The sequence below is a fragment of the Mobula hypostoma genome, chromosome 13 (genome assembly GCF_963921235.1).
Source record: "Mobula hypostoma chromosome 13, sMobHyp1.1, whole genome shotgun sequence".
NCBI lineage: Eukaryota > Metazoa > Chordata > Chondrichthyes > Myliobatiformes > Myliobatidae > Mobula > Mobula hypostoma.
The window spans coordinates 87,029,398-87,039,780 of record NC_086109.1 but is presented as its reverse complement, the minus strand read 5'-3'; the positions used below and the strand labels follow the sequence as shown (position 1 = coordinate 87,039,780).

Sequence of the window (10,383 nt, the reverse complement as noted above, 5' to 3'; positions counted from 1 at the left end):
TGACCGCCCTCCCCTCACCTCATTTCATTTAATTCTGGCTACGCAAATACAACAGTTGAACTGTTCAAGACAGATCGAGGACATATATGGAAAGATGGAGGAATAAGGTGAGCAATACCATGAGGGCTCGCACCCATCCTGCTCGTGGACTGTTTGTTCCATTCCCATCAGGGAGAAGGCTACGTAGCAATCATGCCAGGACCAGCAGACTCGTACTGTTACCTTCACCAAACAGTAAGACTGATTAAAAACTCTACCCACTAACCCAACCCCACCAAACACCCCCAACCAACACGACTACTTTATCATTTCTTCTGAGAGTCACCTTAAGCACAGACACTCCTGTTCCCGGCGTCACCTGTATGGACATACAATCAATCTACAGTACGAGATAAGCTATCTTATGTATTTATATTTATGGTTATTATTAATTATTGTGTTATTTATCTTATGGTGCTTTTTGTGCTGTACTATTTCGTTCTTCCTTCTATTTGCGTATTGGAAATTACGTTAAACAACCTTGATACTGATCTTGAGAGCACAACTTGAAGATGCTGTGTTGGAAATATCTAATACTTATTAACAGCTGTTAGAATAAACGATCAAACATAATGCAATCAAGTTGTGAATTACAATTTTCAAAAAAAAATCTAAACAACAACTGTTTCTTTTTAAAAATTTCAATCACCGTGGTTTGCAAAGGATGGTCATTTTTGCGTACGGGGCAAAGTAGGTCTCGTGTTACGCAATGCAGAATGAACCTATTCCTTCTGGATTTGGTGAGCTGGTGTTGCAAAGAATTGGTTGGGCTGCAAGTTTCTCGGTTGCGCTTTGAATTCACTTAAAGACATTACACCAAAGAGTAAACCGTAAAGGTTGAACACGGTCACAGCCGGATGCAGCTTCCGGCAGCATGTGGCATACTTGAAACAGACTGGGCTACCGTCAACTTTACAATGGGAAGAATTTTCCAAAACAATTTTGAATGAAGCCATTTATTGGCTATTGACAAAAAAATGTTTAAAAATCAAATCCATTCTATTTAGGTGTTAAAGTGGATGAATAGCTACCTGCATTACATCGAAGTAACAGTGCATGGTATAAGAGATGGGTACTTGGAGATTGCCGTGTTAGGGTAATCTCAGGCTAATATCCAGCATAATCAGAGGAAAATGACAAGACGTTTTCCAGCTTTAACTAGACTCGCTGGCCGTCTTTTCTCCCTCACTGTGGCGGACAGCAGGATGTGGCACCCCCCTTCCCTCCTTTATACGCAAATCCAGAACTAAAATGAACCCCCCCCCCCCCGTCACAGAGTGTGAACTGCGGGCGGCGTGTTACAGGTGAATGCGCGCTCGGCTGCATAATTGTTCCCCCCACTCCGCCCTTCCTGGTAGATGAAGCGGTTGAGTGGCAGGCAGGGGAGGATTAAGGAGACCGGTGGAAGCGGGCAGCCGCTGACGGCCTCCCGGTTCCTGGCCAGGCGATGCCGGCAGTATCCAAGGTCCGCAGCTCGCAGAATTAGCATGCCTCTTTCCTGCCCCGTAGACGCGGGGAGGGGGTGAGGAGAGGAGGCTGTCCTGTGCGCTGGAGAGGAGGAGGGTCCCGAATGAGGTGACAATGGAAGGACATCAGAGATGAGCAGGATATTGGAGCGGGGTGATTGAGAAGGATCCGGACTCTCTCTCTCTCTCTCTCTCTATATCTGTGTCTGTCTAAGGGGGAAAGCGCCTGAGACAAACATAGGAGGATGCAGAGTGGACAACTGCGGAGTAGTGGCGCCAGCAATGTCCAAAAAGGCGAGAAGAAATCTTGCTTTTCCAACATCAAAATCTTCCTGATCTCGGAGTGCGCGCTAATGCTGGCACAGGGGACAGTCGGGGCTTATCTGGTAAGGCGAATTAAGTACCTGGGAGACTAAATATCTCAAGACAATTCGTCTTAACATCAAGCCTCATTGTTGTTATCATGTATTTTTAAAAAAGTTGATATGGGACTTTGAGATCTTACGCACGAAACTGTACAGAAATGAGACGGAAGATTATCTCTCAGCGACGGTTCACAGAAAATATGGTTTTGTAAAATGTGTTCAGCACTTGCGAATTTGCAATGATCAGACTAGGTGTTTATTTAGAAGTGAAATCAGGTAATAATGTTTTCGCACTTGAGATGTTGAAAAAGATTGGCCTGTATAAGAATTTCATGTTAATATGGATAGCTAAATCCTGTTATTAGCTGGTGTTATAATTCAGAGTCTGATAAGCTTCTGATCGAGTTATATGTAAGCAACTTGTTTAAATGACAGCTTTAATATAGCAATCACTCCTCAATATCAAATTCATTGCAATTTCATTTTGCAAGCTTATTTAGCCTTATTTCGTCCCCAGTATCCTACTGCAGTGAAAGGGAAGGGTAAACTGATTTCATTCACCCAGTTCGGGTAATGCGATTCTGTTATTTTGGCTCTGTATATGATGCAATTCTTGCGTGTGGAGGGGCACGACACATGTACGGTTACATGCAAACACGAGGAAACAATCATTTTGGAACAAAGAATTGGGATAATCGTTAGCCAAAGCATGATAGATTGCTGTTTCTATGGAAACATACAGTGGTTGCTGGGGACTCTTACATAACTGTTATCAATCAGTTACAAAGTATGGTCCCAGGGATTGTGTCTCATCGTTTAGAACCATTTTGCTTTCTGTTTGCATTTTTTGCAGCTCATAATTGCATCTTTGGAGAAGAACTGAATAATGTGTTCATGTTATGGAGATAGACTAACTTTAAATTCAGGATGGTAATGTGCCTGTTTATCTGCAACACTCTCTCTCTGTTGATCTTTCGCTCTCTCTTTCTCTTGGTCTCTGGCGCTCTCTTTCTCTCTGTTGGTCTCTTACTGTTTCTCTCTCTCTCTCTCTCCCTCTCTCTTTCTCTCTCTCTCTCTCTCTCTCTCTCTCTCTCTCTCGGTTGGCCTTGCTGTCTCTGTTGGGCTATCTTTTTCTCTCTCTCTGTTCGACCTTCTCTGTTGGACCCTTTCTCTCTGTGGTCTCTTTTGTTCTCTCTCTCTCTAGTGGTCTCACTCTTTTTCTCTGTTGCTCTCTCTGTAGGTCTATCTTTCTCCCTGTTGGTCCCTTTCTCTCTCTGTTGGTCTCTACCGTTCGTTTTCTCTCTCTCTCTCTCTCTCTCTCTCTCAATATTGGTCTCACTCTCTCTCTATTGCTCTCTCTGTTGGTCTATATTTCTCTTGCTCTCTCTTTCTCGGTATCTCTCTCTGTTGGTCTCTCTGTCAGTCTCTCACTCTCTGTTGACTGTCTGTGTTGGTCTCTAGATCTCTGTATCTCTCTATCTCTGTTGGTCTTTCTCTCAGTCTTCACCTCTCTGTTGGTTTATTTCTCTCTCTCTCTCTCTCTCTTTCTGTTGGTCTCTCTGTCTCCCTCTATCTCTCGTTAACTATCAGTGCCTTTCTGTTTTACTCTTCTGCTCCCTTCCCCCTCTTTGTATCTGTCCAAGTCCACTCTTTTTCTGCTATTCCTTCTCTTGCCGACCCTCTCCCTCTCCCCTAACTCTGTGAAAGACGCACAGTCACTGAGTAATACATCAGCATGGCAACAGGCCTTTTGGCCCAACTCGTCCGCGTTGACCAAGATGCGCATCTAAGCTCACGCTATCTGCCCGCATTTGGCCCATAGACCTTTCCATCCATGGACCTACCCTAGAGTCTTTTAAACGTTACTGTGCCAGCCTCAATTACCTTCTCTGGCAGCTCATTTCATGTTAAAGATATGGTGGGGTGGGATTGTCAGTGGTAAGATTTTTACACAGAGAGTGGAATTCCCTGCCAGGGTGGTGGTAGAGGCAGATACATTAGGGGCATGTAAGAAGCTCAGAGATAGGCGCATAGACAATAGACAAGTGGAGTGGGAAGTGTTAGATTGAGCTTAGAGTAGGTTAAAAGGTCGGCACAACATCGTGGGCCAAAGGGCCTGTTCTGTGCTGCAGTGATCTACATTGACAGCCCCCTGCAAGAAGAAGATGCCCCACAGCTGCCTTTTAAATCTTTCCTCTCACCTTAAATCTATCTCACACTAGGCATGAGGAACCCGTGCCGTTTAAAATTTATCCGCAGGGTCTGCACAGCAGTTTAATTTTCATCCACCTTCCTGGAGACGCTGCATTTAACGGAAGTACGGCTCTGTGCCAGGCTCCTGGAGAACCTGAATGCTACAAAAGTCTGCATGAAATTGCCCGTAAGAAGTAAGTCATTGACAGCAATAGCAAATGGCCCTTGAGCTACATTTCCATATCGCTCAGTTGCTTAATATTGACTGACTCGTCCGTTATCCAGGGTGATAACTTCGCAAATCTGAGCAACTATCTTCACCTTCTATTTCTGCAGCTGCTTTCAAATAATACATGAGGATTTTTTACATCACCTGTGCTATTTTTGTTCATTGAGGCTCGGTCAGTAGTGCTCAGTCACACCCGAGACAGCAGCTTCTGGGCGCAAGTTCTCTTTGACACTTAAGCTGAAAGAGCCATCGAGTCACATACCACAGGAAACGGGCCCTGTGACCCGACCTGTCTATGTGGATGTCTGTCTGTAATAATCCTATTTGCCGCCATTTGGTTTATAGCCAAGTATGCCATGGCGATTTAAATGTTCATTTCGATACTTCTTACATGTTGTGACATTTTCTGCCTCAGCTATCTGAAACATTCCAGATTTCTTCCACCCTCTAGGTGAAAAGCATTCTTCTTCAGATTCACTCTAAACCCCCGGCTTTTACAAGCTCCTGCTCGGGCAGGGGTTTCCAACATGGGGTCCACGGACCCTTTGCTTCATGGTATTGGTTCATGGCATTTAAAAAGGTTGGGAACCCCTGTGCTAGGCAAAAAGGGTGCCCCGGTAGAGTAGCAGTTTGGTGACGCTATTACACGTTGGAGTTCAGAGGTCAATTCTGGCGCCGTCTGTAAGGAGTTTGTACGTTCTCCCTGTGAGTCACCTGAGTTTCCTCTGAGTGCTCTGATTCCCTTCTACAGTACAAAGATGTACTGGTTGATAGGTTGATTGATCATTGGAAATTGTCCTGCGATTAGGCTCGGGCTAAATAGGTGGGTTGCTGTATGGTGTGGCTCTGTTGCAGGCTGTATCTCTAAATAAACAAACAGGTCGATAGATAAAACTTTCTTACTATCTACCTTGTCCATACTCCTCATAATTCGTCTAATTCCTCAATCAGCATCCCCTTACCCTCAAACTCCTTTAAGCCATGGAGTGCAGCGCAGAAAAATGCCCTTCAGCCTATCTAGTTCATGCAGCTTAGTTTTTCACCTGGGCTCGGCATGGTCACCTGGAGTCTGCATGGTCACCTGGACTACTGCATTGTCACCTGGTCTACCGCAATGTCACCTGGACTACTGCCGGGCCACCTGGACTACTGGGGGTTATACCTAGGCTATTGCATTGTCACCTGGTCCACTTGAATTATCTGGACTACTGTAGGATCCTCTTGGACCACTGAAGTCTCCATCTGGACTACCTCAGTCTCCACTTGGACGACTGCAGGGTCAGCTGGACTACGGCTTGGTCAGCTGGGGCTACTGCAGTCTTCATCTGGACCACTGAAATCCCCACCTTGTACCCCTTCAGTCTCTACCTGGACCACTGTAGGGTCCACAGTTACTGCTAGAAGTCCAACTGAGCTGGCTGCAACTATGTTCTACTTAAGGCAGTGAACCTCAACAACGTGCCGACTTTGAAATGGGGCAGAACACAGATCCATGGATCGACACCAGGCCTCAAAGGATCAAACCCTGAGGGAAGATAAGACCAAAATTTTTTTATTGCTGAGTTTAGAAGGTTACTCAAGATTTGACAGGCGGATACAGAGAAGCTCTTCCTTCTGCCCATAGAAACAGAGAGGTTTACAGAAGAAACCTGTAATTGGACTTCCCTGCTATTGGTCCAAAGACTCAAAGTCTGTGGCTCCTCATTGTTCATCCAGATTCTGTTTAAACTGGTTATTGGCTAAATAGAAGGGAGGCGTTAGATTGATCGTGGAGTAGATTTATGGAGGCTAGCGCATCATGGGCCGAAGGGCCTGTACTGTGCTATACTGTTCCATGTTCTATGAACGTGGTGAAGGTTTCTGCCTTGACAACTCTTCTTTGCCGTGAGTACTAAAACACCAGCAGGAATAAGTGGCACAATTTAGTTTTCTCATTTCCTCTCCAACTTTTTCACAAATAATCTTAAATCATTGGCCCTGTTAGCAGCCTTCTCTCCAAAGTGAAATATGCCCTTTCTGTGTATCCTCTTTAGACCTTATAGAAATTACTTCACCCTGGACTCCCTTTTTGCAACCCCAGCCGGACACTTTCTCCTCCTAACTCTAACTCTAGCCCGAGCAACACCCTGCTCCTTCCCGGTGCTGTCGTGCCCTTCCTCCTGCAGACTGGCATTGAAACCAGAGCTAGAGTATCAGGATCATTGAGGAGTGAATTCTGGAAGGCATGTGGTGCACAAGGTGGTACAAATCTGGAAGTCGCTCTCCCAACGGTTTGTAGTGCCAGTAGCAGATTTCAAGGTGAACTCTAAACTTACTTGGGTAAAGGTGTCAAAGGGAAGATGAAATACGCTACGGTTCAGAGCACCTGTGTTCTCTTTGAAACGCAGAAGGATGGAGGGCACATATTAAACACCTGGGACATCAAACAATCCAGCACAGGAACAGGACCTTCAGCCACCATGTCTGCACCAAAATACAATGTCAAATTAAACTAAACCTCTTCTGCCTGCACATCATCCATATACCCCCATTTCCCCCATATTTGTGTGTCCCTCTAACAGCCTCTTAAATGCCATTGTTGTATCTGCTTCCACCATTACCTCCGATAGCTCGTTCCAGGCACCAACCACTGTCTGTATAAGATAACTTGTTCCTCACGTCTCCTTTATATTTAAATATACATTTCTACCCTGGGAAGAGATTCTGATTGCCTACTGTATCTATGTCCCTCACAATCTCATATTCTTCTGTCTGCTCTCCCCTCAATCCAGAGAAAAAAACCTAAGTTTGTCCAACCTCTCTCTATAGCTTATACCCTGTAATCCAGGCAGCATCCTGGTGAAGCCCTTCTGCACCTTTTCCAAAGCCTCAACATCCTTCCTATAGTGGGGTGACCACACTCCAAGTGCAGCCTCACCTAAGTTTTGTACAGCTGCAAGCTATTCTATAGTTCACATAGTTAAATGGGCAGTGAAATTCTGATAATTTGGTACTTTTAGAAGTAATTTCAGATAATAAGATTTCCTGGGCTATTGAGTGATACTTTAATTAATATCTACTTTTACTTTTCTTAAGAGTAATACATTTTGCTGTGAATTCAGTGAGGTTAAAGGGAGCAGGAAATACACAAGCGTTCCCGACCTCGGTTCTGGCCACAAACAGGCCCTGACCCCTGGGCATTCTCAACCCCAAACCTGGTTCCAGCCACACACCTGCCCCATGGTCGTGACCCCCACACTGGCTGCACTCCGATCCTGTCCTAGCTGTATTCGGATCATCTTCTGAATAAATGAGTGAGATGGATACCAGACCCTCGGAATCTCTGTACAATCAAATGCCAGATTATTGGAGTTTTTACTACTTTGTACTAGCTATTCTACATTGGCTTCCTGTATCTTTTAGAATTGAAGTACCTAGCTTCGGTGTTTGATTCTGATTTGAATTTTAAACCCCACAAGAAGGAAGTGATCTGAGCAGCATTACAAAATATTGCAAAGGCATATTCGTTTCTGCCATGTAGTGGTGCTGAAAAACTAATTCACACCTTTATATTGAATAGACTAGGTTAGTGCACTGCACTTTTTACTGACCTTCCAACGCAATCTATTGACATACTTCAACTCATTCAGAACCTCGCTAAAAGACTTTTAACCAAAACCAGGATGAATGAACATATCACTCCCATGCTAGCTACTCTGCAATGGCTTCCTGTATCTTTTAGAATTGATTTTGACATTCTCTTACTTCTTGTTAAAGCTCTTAATGGTCTGGGACTGGAGTATACCACAGAATCTTTTTTTGTTTTATAATCCTGCTCGCGCTCTCAGGTCTTCTGCTGCTCTGTTAAATTTAAACAACCTCCCTCAAAAGATAATTGGCAAGTCAGCTTTTTTGAACTATGCTCCTAAACTGTGGAATTCAATACCTAAAACTATAAGGGACGCTGACTCAGTTGGCACTTTTAAACATCGGCTCAAACCCGATTTATTTAATCTTGCTTTTAACTAACATCTTTTTGTCTTTTATTTTCATGTTTTTACTTTTATCCCATTGCAAAGCAGTTTGAGCTACATCATCTGAATGAAAAGTGCTCTACAAATAAAGTTATTAATATTATTATTAATCAGATGCATCAACCAATTGGCTTGTTGCAATTGTTTTAAACTGAATCCCAGGATTAGGGCATCACTGTCCTTGCCATGGTTTATTGCCCCGAATGTGGTGGCTGTGAAAACCATTTCAGGTGATAGTCAGCATAGGTGCGGGCTCAGGAGAAAGTCATCATATATCAGCTTTTTATCCTCAGACGTCATTGAACCAGATGGTATGTTCCAGGTGACCATTACTAATGATAGATTAATGTTACTTGAAAAGACCTTTACTAATTCTTCAGAATCAGAAACAGGTTTAATATCACTGGCATATGTGGTGAAATTTGTGGCTTTGAGGCAGCAGTAAATTGCAATAGATAATAATAAAACCTGTACGTTACAAAATGAAGTATATATATTACAATTAAATTAGATATGTAGTGCAGGAAGAAAGGGGAAAAATAGTGAGGTGGTGCTCATGGGTGGGTTCAATGCCCATTCAGAAATCTGATAGCAGAGGGGAAGAAACTGCTCCTGAAACATTGAGTGTGTGTTTTCAGGCGTCTGTACTTCCTTGATGAGAAGAGGCATGGCCTGGGTGATGGGGGCCCTTAATGATGGATGCTGTCTTTTTGAGGCATTGCCTTTTGAAGGTGTTCTGGATGCTGGGGAGGCTGGTGCCCATGATGGAGTGCTTCAATATTCTGGACATCCCCTTTTCATCCAATGGGAGGCCACAAATTCTTGTAGTGGTATTCGAACTCATGCCTCCAACTGGATGTCCGGACATGTGTTTACTGGTTCATAACTTAACCAGTAGCCAACCACACTTGTTACTGCATCAATAGAACAGAACATCGCACAATACAACAAAGGAGCAGGTACTTTGTGTGACATGTTCTGCAAACTTTTTCTTTGAGCCAACAGTCATTTGTATCAAGGGAGGATTTGCCACATCAATAACATCTTTGGCTTTTTGTACCATTCAGGGACATTTTGTGCATCTCACATTCTAATCTCCTTTTCTGTAGTTCTGCTGCATCCTTTGCTGCAGTCTCTAACAATATTGCAGTGGTCAATTCCCATTCTAAGGTTAGGTCTCTTAAGAACAGTAACCTCGTTTGAGTGCTTTAGCTATGCATGCCACATACAAGCCTGTCCTTTAATGCACCAGAAAGTCCATCTCTAACGTCACAGTACTGGGAAAGTTTGCACAGTTCTGCAATGTATTGTAAGTAGTTTCATCTTTTGACTTGTTCCTTTTGTAAAATCTAAATCACTCAGCTATTACCAACGGTTTGGGACTCAAGCGATTTTGTAAAATTGTAACAATTTTGTCAAATGCTTTGCTTGCTGACTTTTCAGGGTTACTAGGTCGCGTAAGAGACTGTGTGTTCTTGGGCCCATTAGGCTAAGAAGCTTAAGGGCTTTCTTTTGCTCCTCTGAGTTGTTTGCAATACAATACAGTTCAACCCTCTCGCTATACGATCCCAGCCTTCATTAGTGCTACCAAATTCGTCACCTTTCCTGACTGAAGCCATCGCCACGTTATTTTCACTTTAAATGCAGTGCATCTTTCTTTGTTGCTCACGGGTCCTTTGGCTTTCTCGTGCTGTTCAATTCTCGCTGTTTTGTCCCGTGACTATCAGTGCAGTTCATGATATTTTCTGACATTCAGGTTCATACTTTTTGCCAATTTGTCGTGTCTGTGCACAACTATATATCTATTAACTGAAAGCACGAATATGGGAGATGGCTCCAGCTGGTGTACTCACATTGCAATGAGAGAGACAGAACAATGTGCATACATGGACAATACTGCATGCACAAACAACAGGTCAGTATGTGGTGCTAAGCAGGGTGGGGGGGGGGGTTGGTCATTGCTCCAAAAGAAATAGATCCATACATTACGACTCGGATCCCAATATCCTGTCTTTATAGTCTATCTGGGCCGGTGTTTAAATTGACCAAACAGCAGAACAGCAAAAAGTTCCGGCACC

At 43.8% G+C, this 10,383-nt stretch overlaps 1 protein-coding gene across 2 annotated transcripts in view; it reads left to right on the top strand.

The window, feature by feature from the left end:
• The first annotated feature begins 1,409 nt into the window (after positions 1-1,409).
• slco3a1a (solute carrier organic anion transporter family member 3A1a) overlaps positions 1,410-10,383 on the top strand; it is a 231,223-nt gene continuing 222,249 nt past the window's right edge. For both annotated transcript variants that reach the window (XM_063066548.1, XM_063066547.1), the window contains exon 1: positions 1,410-1,891. In XM_063066548.1, the coding sequence (XP_062922618.1) occupies positions 1,751-1,891 (141 nt within the window). In that variant the 5' untranslated portion in view covers positions 1,410-1,750. The remainder of the gene's footprint in view (positions 1,892-10,383) is intronic.